Source organism: Pseudophryne corroboree, chromosome 1 (assembly GCF_028390025.1).
Source record: "Pseudophryne corroboree isolate aPseCor3 chromosome 1, aPseCor3.hap2, whole genome shotgun sequence".
NCBI classification, from domain to species: domain Eukaryota; kingdom Metazoa; phylum Chordata; class Amphibia; order Anura; family Myobatrachidae; genus Pseudophryne; species Pseudophryne corroboree.
The window spans coordinates 1,099,021,888-1,099,039,092 of NC_086444.1; the positions used below are offsets into that span (position 1 = coordinate 1,099,021,888).

Consider the following 17,205-nt stretch of genomic DNA (forward strand, 5'->3'; position numbering starts at 1 on the left):
TGATAAAGGAAAGAGATGGTGTGAGTAAATATTGCTATGCAATGTGTAGGAAATAGTGAAATATTATTATTTAATGGATATACATAAATACAGAGAGATACCTGTATGGATGCCAACATATATTTTTATGTGAACCGGGTATGGATGGCGGACATTGGGAGTAAAGAACATGATTGGCGATGACTACTAAAATAGGATTTTAATACCTACCGGTAAATTCTTTTCTCGTAGTCTATAAGGGATATTGGGGAATTAGTACGATGGGTATAGACGGGGTCCTCCCCTCTATGACCCCTCCCACAGACAGTTATAGGTAAAAACGTGCCCTAAGGAGAAAGGACATATGAGAGAAGGAACATGATAACAGAAAAGGTGGTGAGATTTAGACACCAGCACACCACTATCAAACAACAACCAGCAACCACAACAGCAACAGCTGAACAGGTAACTATAGAACAAGAACCTGCAGAGAAGTCCACGCACTGAGTTGGGCGTCCAATTTCCCTCATGGACTACGAGAAAAGGATTTACCAGTAGGTCTTAAAATAAGATTTTACTCACCGGTAAATCTATTTCTCGTAGTCCGTAGTGGATGCTGGGAACTCCGTAAGGACCATGGGGAATAGCGGCTCCGCAGGAGACTGGGCACAACTAAAAGAAAGCTTTTAGACTACCTGGTGTGCACTGGCTCCTCCCACTATGACCCTCCTCCAAGCCTCAGTTAGGATACTGTGCCCGGAAGAGCTGACACAATAAGAAAGGATTTTGAATCCCGGGTAAGACTCATACCAGCCACACCAATCACACCGTACAACTCGTGATAAGAAACCCAGTTAACAGTATGATAACAATGGAGCCTCTGAACAGATGGCTCTCAACAATAACCCGATTTGTTAACAATAACTATTTACAAGTATTGCAGACAATCCGCACTTGGGATGGGCGCCCAGCATCCACTACGGACTACGAGAAATAGATTTACCGGTGAGTAAAATCTTATTTTCTCTGGCGTCCTAGTGGATGCTGGGAACTCCGTAAGGACCATGGGGATTATACCAAAGCTCCCAAACGGGCGGGAGAGTGCGGATGACTCTGCAGCACCGAATGAGAGAACTCAAGGTCCTCCTCAGCCAGGGTATCAAATTTGTAGAATTTTGCAAACGTGTTTGACCCTGACCAAGTAGCAGCTCTGCAAAGTTGTAGAGCCGAGACCCCTCGGGCAGCCGCCCAAGACGAGCCCCCTTCCTCGTGGAATGGGCTTTTACGGATTTAGGATGCGGCAGTCCCGCCGCAGAATGCGCAAGCTGAATTGTGCTACAAATCCAGCGAGCAATAGTCTGCTTAGAAGCAGGAGCACCCAGCTTGTTGGGTGCGTACAGGATAAATAGCGAGTCAGTTTTCCTGACTCTAGCCGTCCTGGAAACATACATTTTCAGGGCCCTGACTACGTCCAGTAACTTGGAATCCTCCAAGTCCCTAGTAGCCGCAGGCACCACAATAGGTTGGTTCAAGTGAAAAGCTGATACCACCTTCGGGAGAAACTGAGGACGAGTCCTCAACTCTGCCCTATCCATATGGAAAATCAGATAAGGGCTTTTACATGACAAAGCCGCCAACTCTGACACACGCCTGGCCGAAGCCAAGGCCAACAGCATGACCACTTTCCACGTGAGATATTTCAAATCCACGGTTTTAAGTGGCTCAAACCAATGTGACTTTAGGAAACTCAACACCACGTTGAGATTCCAAGGTGCCACTGGGGGCACAAAAGGGGGCTGAATATGCAGCACTCCCTTAACAAAAGTCTGAACTTCAGGCAGCGAAGCCAGTTCTTTCTGGAAGAAAATCGACAGAGCCGAATTTTGGACCTTAATGGAACCTAATTTTAGGCCCATAGTCACCCCTGACTGTAGGAAGTGCAGGAAACGACCCAGCTGAAATTCCTCCGTTGGGGCCTTCCTGGCCTCACACCAAGCAACATATTTCCGCCATATGTTGTGATAGTGTTTTGCTGTAACATCCTTCCTAGATTTAATCAGCATAGGAATGACTTCCTCCGGAATGCCCTTTTCCTTTAGGATCCGGTGTTCAACCGCCATGCCGTCAAACGCAGCCGTGGTAAGTCTTGGAACAGACAGGGCCCCTGCTGTAGCAGATCCTGTCTGAGCGGTAGAGGCCATTTGTCCTCTGATACCATTTCTTGAAGTTCTGGGTACCAAGCTCTTCTTGGCCAATCCGGAACCACGAGTATCGTCCTTACTCCTCATCTTCTTATTATTCTCAGTACCTTTGGTATGAGAGGCAGAGGAGGGAACACATAAACCGACTGGTACACCCACGGGGTCACTAGAGCGTCCACAGCTATTGCTTGAGGGTCCCTTGACCTGGCGCAATATCTCTCTAGCTTCTTGTTTAAGCGGGACGCCATCATGTCCACCTGTGGCCTTTCCCAACGGTTTACCATCAGTTGGAAGACTTCTGGATGAAGTCCCCACTCTCCCGGGTGTAGGTCGTGTCTGCTGAGGAAGTCTGCTTCCCAGTTGTCCACTCCCGGAATGAACACTGCTGACAGTGCTAACACGTGATTTTCCGTCCATCGGAGAATCCTTGTGGCTTCTGCCATCGCCATCCTGCTTCTTGTGCCGCCCTGTCTGTTTACATGGGCAACTGCCGTGATGTTGTCTGATTGGATCAGTACCGGCCGGTTTTGAAGCAGGGGCCTTGCCTGACTTAGGGCATTGTAAATGGCCCTCAGTTCCAGAATATTTATGTGTAGAGAAGTCTCTTGACTTGACCAAAGTCCTTGGAAGTTTCTTCCCTGTGTGACTGCCCCCCAGCCTCGAAGGCTGGCATCCGTGGTCACCAGGACCCAGTCCTGTATGCCGAACCTGCGGCCCTCTTGAAGATGAGTACTCTGCAGCCACCACAGCAAAGATAACCCTGTCTCCAAGGACCAGGGTATCAGCCGATGCATCTGAAGATGCGAGCCGGACCACTTGTCCAACAGGTCCCACTGAAAAGTTTTTGCATGGAACCTGCCGAATGGGATTGCTTCGTAGGAAGCCACCATTTTTCCCAGGACTCGCGTGCAGTGATGCACCGATACCCGTTTTGGCTTCAGGAGGTCTCTGACTAGAGATGACAGCTCCTTGGCTTTCTCCTCCGGGAGAAACACTTTTTTCTGGTCTGTGTCCAGAACCATCCCCAGGAACAGTAGACGTGTGGTAGGAACCAGCTGTGACTTTGGAATGTTTAGAATCCATCGTGCTGTTGTAGCACTTCCCGAGATAATGCTACCCCGACCGACAACTGCTCCTTGGACCTCGCCTTTATAAGGAGATCGTCCAAGTACGGGATAATTAAAACTCCCTTTTTTCGAAGGAGTATCATCATTTCTGCCATTACCTTCGTAAACACCCTTGGTGCGGTGGACAGTCCAAACGGCAGTGTCTGGAATTGGTAATGGCAATCCTGTACCACAAACTGAGGTACTCCTGGTGAGGATGGTAAATGGGAACATGCAGGTAAGCATCCTTGATGTCCAGGGATACCATGTAATCCCCCTCGTCCAGGCTTGCAATAACCGCCCTGAGCGATTCCATCTTGAACTTGAATTTCGTTATGTATGTGTTCAAGGATTTCAAATTTAAAATGGGTCTGACCGAACCGTCCGGTTTCGCCACCACAAACAGAGTGGAATAGTAACCCCGTCCTTGTTGAAGTAGGGGCACCTTGACTATCACCTGCTGGGAATACAGCTTGTGAATTGCCTCTAGCACAGCCTCCCTGCCTGAGGGAGTTGTCGGTAAGGCAGATTTGAGGAAACGGCGTGGGGGAGACGTCTCGAATTCCAGCCTGTACCCCTGAGATACTATTTGAAGGATCCAGGGATCCACCTGTGAGCGAGCCCACTGATCGCTGAAATTTTTGAGGCGGCCCCCCACTGTACCTGGCTCCGCCTGTGGAGCCCCACCGTCATGCGGTGGACTTGGAAGAAGCGGGGGAGGACTTTTGTTCCTGAGAACCTGCTGCTTGTGGCAGTCTTTTGCCTCTACCTCTGCCCTTGGGCAGAAAGGACCCGCCTTTCCCCCGCCTGCTTTTCTGGGGTCGAAAGGACTGTACCTGATAATACGGCGCTTTCTTAGGTTGTGAGGGAACATGGGGCAAAAAAGCTGATTTCCCAGCTGTTGCTGTGGAAACTAGGTCAGAGAGACCATCCCCGAACAACTCCTCACCCTTATAAGGCAAAACTTCCATGTGCCTTTTAGAATCTGCATCCCCTGTCCACTGCCGAGTCCATAAGCCTCTCCTAGCAGAAATGGACATTGCACTTATCTTAGATGCCAGCCGGCAGATCTCCCTCTGTGCATCTCTCATGTATAAGACAGAGTCTTTTATATGCTCTATGGTTAGCAGAATAGTGTCCCTGTCTAGGGTGTCAATATTTTCCGACAGGGAGTCTGACCACGCAGCAGCAGCACTGCACATCCATGCTGACGCAATAGCTGGTCTCAATATAATGCCTGAGTGTGTATATACAGACTTCAGGATGGCCTCCTGCTTCCTATCAGCAGGCTCCTTGAGGGCGGCCGTATCCGGGGACGGTAGTGCCACCTTTTTTGATAAGCGTGTGAGCGCTTTATCCACCCTAGGTGGTGTTTCCCAACGTGACCTATCCTCTGGCGGGAAAGGGTACGCCATTAGTAACTTTTTAGAGATTACCAATTTCTTATCGGGAAAAGCCCACGCTTCGTCACACACTTCATTTAATTCTTCAGATGGGGGAAAAACTACTGGAAGTTTTTTCTCTCCAAACATAATACCCTTTTTTGTGGTACCTGGGGTAATATCAGAAATGTGTAATACCTCTTTCATAGCCTCAATCATGTAACGAATGGCCCTACTGGACATTAAAGTAGTCTCATCGTCGTCGACACTGGTATCTGAATCCGTGTCGACATCCGTGTCTGCCATCTGAGGTAGCGGGCGTTTTAGAGCCCCTGATGGCTTTTGAGGCGTCTGGGCAGGCACGAGCTGAGAAGCCGGCTGTCCCGCATTTGGCATGTCGTCAAATTTCTTATGTAAGGAGTCGACATTAGCTCGTAATTCCTTCCATAAATCCATCCATTCAGGTGTCTGCCCCGCAGGGGGTGACATCACATTTACAGGCATTTGCTCTGCCTCCACATAACTCTCCTCATCAAACATGTCGACACAGCCGTACCGACACACCGCACACACACAGGGAATGCTCTGATTGAGGACAGGACCCCACAAAAAAACCCTTTGGGGAGCCAGAGAGAGAGTATGCCAGCACACACCAGAGCGCTATATAATGCAGGGACTAACTGAATTATGACCCCTTATAGCTGCTTATTGTATTAAACTGCGCCTAAATTTAGTATCCCCCCTCTCTTTTTTACCCTTTCTGTAGTGTAGACTGCAGGGGAGAGCCAGGGAGCTTCCTTCCAGCGGAGCTGTGAGGGAAAAATGGCGCCAGTGTGCTGAGGGAGATAGCTCCGCCCCTTTTTCGCGGACTTTTCTCACGCTTTTTTATGGATTCTGGCAGGGGTAATTATCACATATATAGCCTCTGGGGCTATATATTGTGATTGTTTAGCCAGCCAAGGTGTTTTTATTGCTGCTCAGGGCGCCCCCCCGCAGCGCCCTGCACCCTCAGTGACCGGAGTGTGAAGTGTGTATGAGGAGCAATGGCGCACAGCTGCAGTGCTGTGCGCTACCTTGGTGAAGACAGAAGTCTTCATGCCGCCGATTTTCTGGACCTCTTCTTGCTTCTGGCTCTGTAAGGGGGACGGCGGCGCGGCTCCGGGACCGAACACCAAGGACGGGTCCTGCGGTCGATCCCTCTGGAGCTAATGGTGTCCAGTAGCCTAAGAAGCCCAAGCTAGCTGCAAGCAGGTAGGTTCGCTTCTTCTCCCCTTAGTCCCTCGGTGCAGTGAGCCTGTTGCCAGCAGGTCTCACTGTAAAATAAAAAACCTAACATATACTTTCTCTCTAGGAGCTCAGGAGAGCCCCTAGTGTGCATCCAGCTCGGCCGGGCACAAAAATCTAACTGAGGCTTGGAGGAGGGTCATAGTGGGAGGAGCCAGTGCACACCAGGTAGTCTAAAAGCTTTCTTTTAGTTGTGCCCAGTCTCCTGCGGAGCCGCTATTCCCCATTGTCCTTACGGAGTTCCCAGCAACCACTAGGACGTCAGAGAAAATCCTATTTTCTCTAGCATCCATAAGGGATATTTGGGGGAAACTAGTACGAAGGGGATGTCCCAAAGCTTCCAGAATGGGCAGGAACGTGCGGAGAGTGCTGCAGCACCGCCTGCCCAAACTGGCTATTCTCTTTGGCCAGGGTATCAAACTTGTAGAACTTCACAAAAGTGTTCTTCCCCAACCAGGTAGCAGCTCGGCATAATTGCAAGGCCGAGACTCCATGGGCAGCCGCCCATGAAGAGCCCACTGATCTAGTAGAGTGGGCCTTTAGAGACTTAGGAACAGGTAAGGCTGCCGACACATAGGCCTATTAGATAGTAAGCCTAATCCAACGAGCAATGGACTGCTTTGAAGCAGGGCAACCCATTTTCTGCGCATCATAGAGCACGAACAAGGAATCCGTTTTTCTGACCCGAGCTGTGCGCTTGACATAGATCTTCAAGGCATGCACAACATCCAATGCTTCTGGAAGAGCAGAAGTGTCAGAACTGGACGGAACCATAATATGCTGATTCAGATGAAACGCAGAGACAATGTTCGGCAGGAACTGCTGTCTAGTCCGAAGCTCTGCTCTGTACTCGTAAAAGACCAAGTACAGACTTTTACACGATAAGGCCCCCCATTTCTGAAACACGGCGAGCAGAAGCCAGGGCCAGTAATATCACAGTCTTCCACGTGAGATACTTGTCTTCTACCATCATCAGAGGTTCAAACAAGGAGGCTGTAGAAATTTCAACACGACATCCAAATCCCAGTGCCGCAGGCGACACAAAGGAGTATGTGGAGTAGCCTTTGCAAGATGGTCTGAACTTCTGGCAACACTGCCAATTTCTTCTGAAAGAAAATGGAGATATCTGAAATCTGGATCTTAATGGAACCCAGACGTAAGCCCTTATCCACACCAGCCTGCAGGAAACGACCCAAGTGAAACACTGCAGGTGGATGTGTGTGTTCCTCGCACCAAGGGACATATCTCCTACAGATATTATAGTGTTTTGACGTCACAGGTTTTCTGGCCTGAACCATGGTTACAATAACCTTCTTGGAAAGGCCCATGTGAGCTAGGATGTTCCGCTCAACCTCCATGCCATCAAACGAAGTCGCCGTAAGTCCGGGTAGACGAACGGTCCTTGTTGAAGAAGATTGCTTCTTATAGAGGCCAGAAGTACCGCGTACCACGCCCTTCAAAGCCAATCCGGGGCAATCAGAATTGCCTGGACTCCTTGATTTGCGATTCACTTGAGCACCCTTGGGAGCAACGGAATCGGAGGAAACAGGTAGACAAGCCGGTAAGGCCAAGACTACGTCAGTGCATCCACTGCCCTCGCCTGAGTGTCCCTGGTTCGTGAGCAATACCAGTGAAGCTTCTCGTTGATGGAAGAGTTCCAAATCTCCTGGGTGGAAAGCTGACGACTCAGCAACTACGCTTCTCAGTTGTCCACACCCAGAATGAAGAATGCCGACCTTGCTCTTACATTTCTTTTCGCCCAGAGGAGTATCTTTGACACCTCTTGCATGTAGGCTCTGTTTTTGTCCCTCCTTGCCAATGGATGTACGCCACTGCTGTGGCGTTGTCAGACTGTACTTGGATCGTGTGAACCCTGGGTAGAGGAGAGGACTGAAGTAGAGCATTGTAGATCGCCTGAAGTTCCAGAATTTGATCGGAAGGAGGGTTACGTGGGCTGACCACCTGCCCTGGAACTGAGTCCCTTGGGTTACAGCTCCTCATCCTCGCAGACTTGCATCAGTACTGAGGAGTATCCAATCCTGGATTCCGAAACTTCGCCTTCCAGTAGGTTGGAGGACTGCAGCCACCACAGGAGAGAAATCCTGTCCTGATGAGACAGCCGTATTATCCGGTGCATCTGAAGATGTGATCCGAACCACTTGCTCAGGAGATCCAACTGAAATGTCCTGGCATGGAACCTTCCATACTGGATTGCCTCATATGAGGTTACCACCTTTCCCCAACAATCCTATGCAAGGATGGATGGGTATACGAGTAGGCCGGGGAACCATGCGGACCATCTCATGAAGTGCTCTCCCTGTGTCCCCTGGGAGGAACACCTTCCGGGTCACAGTATCCAGCAACAGTCCCAGAACAGGAGCCGCCTAGTTGGCTCGAGGCGGGATTTCTGTAACTTGAGGATCCAAGCATGATGTGACAGAAGTTGGATAGTGCGGTCTAATTGTAGCAAGTAAGCATGATTTGAAAAATCGGTGGGGAGGAGTGCCGTCGAACTCTAGCTTGTAGCCTTGAGAGATTAGGTCCTTTACCCGGGTATCCTGACAGGAGCTCACCAAGACGCGGCTAAAGTGACGCAGTCTAGCTCCCACCTCGAGATCCCCTCGGGGTGGGTGGGCACCGTCATGCCGAGGCCTCAGTGGAATCAGAACTGGTGCTCTCCTGAGAGCCTGCGACGGCTGGGTTTTACTGTCTCCTCTCTGGTGCCTCTAGCCGCATTGGAGGCACCTCTGGCCTTTGATCGAAAACTGTGAGACCGAAAGGACTGGACAGACGGCTCCGGATAGGAGCGTCTCGCAGGCAGGGCCCCAGAAGGGAGAAACGTGGGTTTCCCAGCAGTAACTTTGGAAATCCAGGTATCTAATTCAACCCCAAAAAGCCATTCCTCAGAAAAGGGGAGGGATTCCACACTATGTTTGGATTCTGCTTCCGCAATCCACTGACGCAACCACAAGGCCCTGCGTGTCGACACTGCGATGGCATATGTCTGAGCATTAATGTTCCCCATCTCTTGAGGGAAATCACAAAAGGACACGTTTAGTGTCCTGAATGTGTTTCAGCAGGGTTACCATAGTAACAAAGGGCATATACCCCGAGAGGCCCCCTGAATTAGAACGGCCCAAGAATGAATAGCATGGGTCATCCAGCAACCCGCAATGACCGGTTTTTATGAAAGGCCGGCTACAGCGTATACTGTCTTTAGGGTAGTCTCTATTTTCCGATCCCCAGTATCTTTCATGGTAAAGAATCCCGGGGCAGGTAGCACCGCCTTCTTAGACAGGCGAGAGACAGAGACACCCACGCCAGGGTGTTCCTCCCAAAATTTTCTACCTTCAGGACCAAATGGGAAAGTGCACAAAAACTTTTTGGACACTTGGAATTTTTTGTTTGGATTTTTCCTAGCTTGAAAAAGTCATCTAATTATGTAGAATCAGGGAAAGTGACATTAGGCTTGTTTTGTACAAAGAAAAACGACTGCTGTGACGCAGCTTCAACACATCCCTTATAGCCGAAATGAAGGGTTCAATACCCTGAGCAGCATCTGGATCCCCACTAAAGGGATCCAGGTCATCCCCATCATCCTGTATATCAGCATCTGTATTAGATAGTAGTGCATGGAAACCGCACTTCTGGGGACCTGCATGAGAGAGGGGGGGGGGGGGGGGGGCGCAAATGTGCATCAGCCCTAGCAGCTAAATCTGCAACAGCTTGTTGCAGCAGCTGAGTTTTCTGCACATTAGCAGTGAGTTGGGATGACATATCTGACATCATAATCTAACCAGTGGGGCTCTGGACCCTCTCCCCCAGCCTCTTCGCCAAGTTGTGAAGAGTATCTACATTGTTCACAGGCAATAGAGTCATTAGATAATGGAGAGAATTTGGTGTGACATACACTGCACAGCTTGTGTTTACCCATATTCACAGTAAGCACAATAACATACACACAAACAGATAATGCAAGCCTGCCCTACTGTATGTGAGGATTATGAAACCAGCACACCCCGAGTTGCACAATCCCAGTGAGACTGTCAGCTCTGTATATAACAGTAAACACTAATAAATGCAGTCCTAAATAGGCTCAGTATAGTGTACACAAGCGACTCTCCCCCTTAGCTACACCCTGTGCCAGTTTCCAGCATGTCGGTGAGGCAGAAAGTGCTGAGTGTGTGCTGTTGATGGCTGCAGTAAGCAGAGGAAGGTGCCAAAACGCTGCTGGTCCCGCTCTGAGGAAGCTCCGCCCCCTCCAATGGCGCTGGAGCTATATATCTTATTTATACTTGCAAAGTCTCCAAATAAGCTTAAAACCTCACACAAGTGCTTAGTTAAGCAATTTAGTGCCAGTTTTCACACAGAGGATCTTAGCAGGACCCTCCAGGGAGGGTCCTGTACGCCACGTCCACGGTCAGCTGTACTTTGAACTGGGGACCCCCTAGCGGGGTCCCCAGTTTGTACTCACCACCGAAGTCACCTTCAGGCAGCGTTAGGGGTGTGCGGCTGTGAAAGCCAAGGCCCAGCGGCCCGCTGAAAAACCAGACCCTCAGGATGGTTGTCCTGCAGCGGAGAAGCGGCTCTGCACCTCGTAAGGCCGGTGACCGTCTCCCCCCTAACACCCAAGGTGCAGGTATGCTGTTGCCCAGACAGAATACTGAAAAAAAATAAAAGTTTAAAATTAAATTTAAGAAAACTCTCTGAAGCTGCAGAGATGTGCATCCTCTCCTGAGGGCACTTTTTTCTAAACTGCCTGTGGGAGGGGGATAGAGGGGAGGAGCCAGCACACCCAGTTGAAGAAATTTAAAGTGCACTGGCTCCTTTGGACCCTGTCTATACCCCCATCGTACTAGTTTCCCTCAATATCCCTTATGGATGCTAGAGAAATAAGAAAAATACAGGATTCTAGGATGGGAATGATGGCATGGGAATTCTGTATGGATATTGATATGGTAATGATGTTGGAATAAAGATATGGGACTGCTAGTGATACAGACAGGGAGGAAGCTGTACTGGGAAATAATGATAGTAAATTGAAGTAGAAGTCACAACAATGGGGAATTGATTAACCTGTATCCATGTTTTATATTATTCGAACTGTGTGCAGAATTAGGTTTTTTGATGAGCGAGCAAGGGATATTATTTTATACATATACAGTACATCTGCAGGGATGCAGATGGATGCCGGCGGACAGGTGGCCGACCCCGGAATCCCGACAGACGGCATCTCAATGGTGAGTATTGGAATGAGGGTTAGGGCCCCCGCGGAAGGGGGTGTTTAGCTGTATCGCCCCCCCCTACCCGAGTCTAAGCCCTAGCCCCCCCCCCCCCCCCCCTCCCCCCGTGATTAGCTGTAGCAGACACCCCCCACTACCTAGGTGTAAATTAAATATTCAGTCCCTTGTCGGCATTGTACAAGCCGGGATACCTCGGTCGGTCATGTGACCGCCGTCATCCTGACTGTTGGCATTTCATATCACACCCCACCTGCAAAGTGTGCAAGAATGTGATTACACAGTGAGGTATCATAGGAAGAAAACATATGTTATGAGAGCGTATAGCAACATCTTTAAAAAACACTCCTATTTCTGGAGGTACTGTATATATATATATATATATATATATATATATATAAAATATTGATAACATATTGTGTTAGGACATTAATAGGGATTATAGTCTAGTAATTGATATTAGTATGAAAGAAATTCTTTTACACTCAAATAAACAAATGTGTTACTTTGGGAAGCAGTTATAACTCTATATTTCCAATACAGATTACTGAAGCCTATTCTGCTTTAACCAAATAGTCTCGCACAACAGAGCAGAGGGTAATCGGAAACTTATTACAGAACCTGGATGCACAGAATCCAAAGCTTAATAATGCTAATATATGATAATGAGAGGCAAATAGCTACAGGGACATGGGTTGATAGACGTAGTAGGAGGCTAATTGGGAAACATAGAAAACAATGGTTAATTAAAGAGTCACAGCTATAACCCTTGTGTTACTGCTCTTTCTGTGGAAGGACATTTTCTTTTCAGCAATTTATGACTGCTTGGTTTCCACCCCTCCATAACCAGACTGAAATGCACAGTTTACAATGTAATGGACATATCCTTTTTATTTCTTTATCCACACAAGGGAATTGTTTCATGATGAAGAAGGCTTTCTTAAAGTACTATAGGCATTTTTAGATATTATTCCATATTAAGGTGAATAACTAACTAGAATGAAGGTCTGGAGTATTTTTTTTTCATGGTGGTAATCATTGGGTGCAAGGGATGCAGCTGTTATGAGCTCCAGGGCACGCCCCTCCCCCTGCACCCAGTCACGCAGAGATTGGGCCATCGGGAATGAAGGATCCTTTTGGCTCAGTGTCTAATACTATGCGCTAGGGACCAAACACTAGAGGCTGGACTGGCACTCTAGTGTACAGGATTGGGCGCATGTACAGTGAGCGGTACCCTGAAGTGTCAGCACTACTTGCCATGGGCGCTGGGAAGGGAGAGCTGTGGACACACATAAAACCTATAAAAATGAGCAGACTCCTGACAACAAGCAGAGGGGCACCAGCCATTGAGAAAGTCCCATTTAGGGATGAAACACATTGGCCAGCATATCAACACCTATGTGTAATATTTACATACTAGGTATAGTGATTTCACTTGTATTTACATTGGACCTTTTGTTTAATACATGCAGTTCCCCAATTGGGGATGTTAAGGACAATATGCATTGCTAAAACACTGTGCTTTTAAACCAAAGGGCAGCAGATCCAACATACCTTTGCCACGGGTATAGTATACCGACAGCTGGGCTAATGAGCCCCTTGCTGGCTCGCTGCGCTCACCACGCTGCGGGCACGGTGGCTACGCGCGCCACGCTATTTATTCTCCTTTCAGGGGGGTCGTGGACCCCCAAGAGGGAAAATATGTGTCGGCATGCTGGCAGTCGGGATCCTGGCGCCGGTATGCTGGTCGCCGCGATCCCGGCCGGCGGCATACTGAAGACCACCCTATACCCTACTACGCACCAGAAATTGTATATACTTGTCAGTGTCTAATGCTGGCTGCTTTAGGTGTACTAGGGAAGAATGGGAGGGCCATTGGGAGGAGGGTGTGCTCATTGCTTTAGACGACCCAGCATTCTCAACTGTTGCTCGGACAGCGCTAGGTATTTCCAGGAGGCCCAGACACTGGCCAAGCCTGACCCTTCTGACAGTGGCATGCCGGTGTGATGTCATAGGTCACGTTGATGCACACTGTTCCCGCCCGCCCAAAGTGATCTAATGACTGGGACTGGAGTCAGGCAGTGCGGTGCTCAGAGGATGAGCAGCAGTCAGCCAGCAGGTAATGTGTACTGTGCTGCTGAGGACTGAGCCTGCAGTGCTAGGTATGTTTTTTTTTTTTTCAATGTTGTGGCAAATGTGTGTTTTTTTTACCTCTTGGTGCCAATGAGGGGCAGGGGACTTTCAAGATTTTGCTATGGGGCCCACAAAGTTCTAGTAACACTCCTGGTGACATTGACACATTTTGAAGGTGTGATGCAGTCTAGGTGAATTTACAAAGTGTTCGGCTGTAAAACTCTGTGCTTCTGATTGTTATGCCCAAAGTTTAAAAGAGCAATGCTTTACTAGCAAGACAAACCATGTAAAAGCATTGTTCTTTTAAATATCTAGCATACACACAATAAGAAGTGCCAACATCATAAATAAACCCTTATGTATTAAAGGGAGGGAGGATCGGGAAGGATTAATTTCCCCAAAAAATATATTAAAATGTAAAAAAATAAAAAAAATAAATAAATAATTTTTTACATTTTGAGAAGAAGTTCTAATGGGACTCCCTTTCATTCTAACAGTATTAATTGCAGTGCTAATTGGATCTTGTATCAGGTATTAGATTCAGGTGGGAAGATTTCAGCTACATTTGTATTGGAACCAGAGTTTGTGTCAATATTCAGTGACTCTTGGGCCACAATGGAAGTGGAAGCGGGAGTAAATATACGTTGTGTTCGAGACATAGAGCCTCCAGACCAACATAAATACAATGTGGACTGTGTAGAGCAGGTTTTACCACGCATGCTATACCTGTCAGGCACACGAGGCGCGAAGCAGGAGGTAGTAGAGTGGACACACAGGATATTGTCAGCTCCGAGTTCATGGATTGTAGATTCAACACTATTCAGATCAGTGCGTAACTCGTCTCCTTCCAGCACATTCTCAATCACCACTGGCTCAAAACCTTAATAAAACACATCGCATACAGTATCATAAGAGATAGAACCCTATAATGCAATGATTCAGAATCAAAGTGGAAAGCTAGTATGACAGATATGAAAAGCTAAAGTAATAACTGTTATGAGAAAAATAAAACACTGTGCTCTACCTGCAGTAATCATAGATTTGAAGCAAGACTTCTGGTCTATCCTTGGCCAAATAATGTATTTTGCCTTTGGCCTTTTATGTCGGAGAGTAAGAAAACAAAGGGTTAAACTCATTCCAGTTGCCATGGGAACCACAAAGCAGCTTGTTGCAGTACGCACACCTGAAATGATAAATACCTGTTACAATGAACCACTGTGTATTGACATGGACAGACAAGTAGTTATTGAATCTTTTTATACCTGCCATCTTTAGAATGTCCAGCACTACAGAATTGGTTAGTTTGTTTAGGAGACTTGATCCGGCAGCTTTTGGCTGGACAGCAGATATATCTCCCGATCTTCCAATTCCATGAATAAGGCTACAAACAAACAAGAGAGGACTTTCAATCGTATATAGTGTAACTTCCTGCAAGACGTGAATGCAAATTCGGTAATAACTGAGTAATGAAAGTATAGCTACTGAAGACAGTCTTATACCACTTTCAGACAGACAGAAAAGTCTGAGAGTCCCGGCAATTACCCGGCATTTCAGTGTTTTGTCGGGACCTGCCGGGTCCCCCCTTTCACACAGACATGCAAATTACCGGGTCAAGAATTTCGACCCGGTAATTTGCAGATCAACACGGGTATTTTGTCTGTGTGAAAGGGTCAACCCGTGTCTCAGACCCTGGTAGATTCCAGGGTCGAATTCCCGGGAATTACAACACGAGTTGACCCTTTCACATAGAAAAAGGACCCATGTGTTTCATTAAATTACCGGGTGGAACTGCTTCACCCAGTAATTTCGGTTTCTGTCTAAAAGGGGTATTATTTAATATAGTCACATCCTGTAATATTTATGTTCCTAAAGATGAAGAGAAGGGAGATGACAGAACAGCCCATAATTAAATGAAAAAAAAAAAAAAAGAGGCTGGATGGGCAGAACCCCTTTCACGAACGTCTGAACTTCAGGAAAGGAGGCCAATTGTTTGTGAAAGAAAACTGATAAGGCCGAAATCTGGACCTTGATTGACCCCAATCTAAGGCCCACATCCACACCAGCCTGCAGAAAATGGAGAAAACGTCCCAACTCAAACTCTTCTACTGACACCATGAAGTCCCCCTCCTCCAGACTGGAAATCACTACCCTCAGGGATTCCATCTTGAACTTGAACCTTTGAGATTCAGATTTTCCAAGTTTAAAATCGGTCTGACCGAACCGTCCGACTTCGGAACTACGAAGAGGCTTGAATAAAAACCTTCTCCTTGCTGTGACAAGGGTACCAGGACAATGACCTGATCCTGACATAATTTTTGAATTGCCGTTGTTACTGCCTCTCTTCCTGGAAGAGAAGCTGGCAAGGTCGATTTGAAAAATCGGCATGGGGGGGACGTCTTGAAACTCTAGTTTGTACCCATGGGACACTATTTGTAAGACCCATGGGTCCAGGCCAGATTGAATACAGATTTGGCTGAAAAGTTTTAGGCGTACTCCCACTCGAGCAGACTCCCGCAAGGGAGCCCCAGCGTCATGCTGCAGATTTGGCATAAGCAGGGGTGGACTTCAGCTCCTGCGATCCGGGAGACGCTGCAGATTTCTGTCCTTTTCCCCTTCCACCACCTGCAAAAAAGGGGGAACCTTTGGCCCTTTTATATTTGTTGGGCCGAAAGGACTGCATGTGAGAGTGATGTGTCTTTTTCGCCGGTGTAGGAGCATAAGGCAAGAATGTCGACTTACCTGCGGTAGCCGCCGAGACTAACGCATCCAGCCCATCACCAAACAAGGCCTCACTTTTATACGGGAGAGCCTCCATATTTCTTTTGAAATCTGTATCAGCATTCCACTGGCGAACCCACAACGCCCTCCGAGCCGATACTGCGCCATGGTAGTGGTTCTTGATCCCAAGAGACCAATATATTTCATGGTTTCTAGTACGTACGTAGCAGCGTCTTAAATATGACCTAACGTTAGGAGTATCTCGTCTCCATCTATTGTGTCAATGTCTAATGACAAGTTTTCTGACCACTTTTCAATAGCACTACTCACCCACGCACAGACAATGGTAGGCCTGAGTAGTGTCCCATTGGCCACATCAATAGATCACCTCACTCATCTCGGCTCCTTAAGTGAAGCCATTCCAGGCGCAGGGAGAAACACCTTTCCTCTTTTATGACAGGGCCCTGTCTAAAATGTGGCGTGACTCCCACCTTTTGGAAAAAGGTAAGCTGCCTGAATTCCTTTTGGGAATCTGAAATTTCTTTTCAGGTTAAATCAGACTCCCACCAAGAGACTGTTCAACTCTTTAGGTGGAGGTAAAATTACCTTACTTCTTTACTAAAGTAAACCCTCTCCTTGTGGTAAAAGAGAGGGCTTCGTAACTTCTAACACCTCCTTTATAGCTAAAACATGTTTTGAATGCTTATTGCTAACTTAGGACCTATTCCCCTGGAATCAGAGTCCGTGTCGGTATCAGTTTGTACTACTTGTGCAAATTTGTATGTGACCCAGAAGGGTCCCTGTGGATGAAAGGCAGAACTATTAAAAATCACATATTCAACAGATTATATTCAGTGTTCTGTATAACATTCAGTCCAACCTCTTACTGATATGATTCACACTATCATGTAACCTTTCACCCAGTCAGGCTCTTGGTGTCATATTACACCTCTGTGTCTCTAACATGTCTCCCACAGAGGAAGAGTTCCCTGTCACAGACATGTCTACACATGTGCACAACCACACCACAGACACTCCGGGACTTATAGGGGACAGACCCACAGTAAAACCTGTCAGAGGGACACAGATAGGATTTGCCAGTTCACAACCCAGCGCCAGTAACACAATGTCTGTGAACACAAAATGCTCACTGACATGCAGC

At 47.7% G+C, this 17,205-nt stretch overlaps 1 protein-coding gene across 2 annotated transcripts in view; it reads right to left on the minus strand.

Moving 5' to 3' along the window:
• Positions 1-17,205, minus strand: part of SEPSECS (Sep (O-phosphoserine) tRNA:Sec (selenocysteine) tRNA synthase) — a 103,784-nt gene that overhangs the window by 67,993 nt on the left and 18,586 nt on the right. For both annotated transcript variants that reach the window (XM_063921914.1, XM_063921923.1), the window contains exons 3-5: positions 14,588-14,706; positions 14,350-14,508; positions 14,052-14,205 (exon numbers count right to left, since the gene is read on the minus strand). In XM_063921914.1, coding sequence (XP_063777984.1) covers positions 14,052-14,205; positions 14,350-14,508; positions 14,588-14,706 — 432 coding nt within the window. The remainder of the gene's footprint in view (positions 1-14,051; positions 14,206-14,349; positions 14,509-14,587; positions 14,707-17,205) is intronic.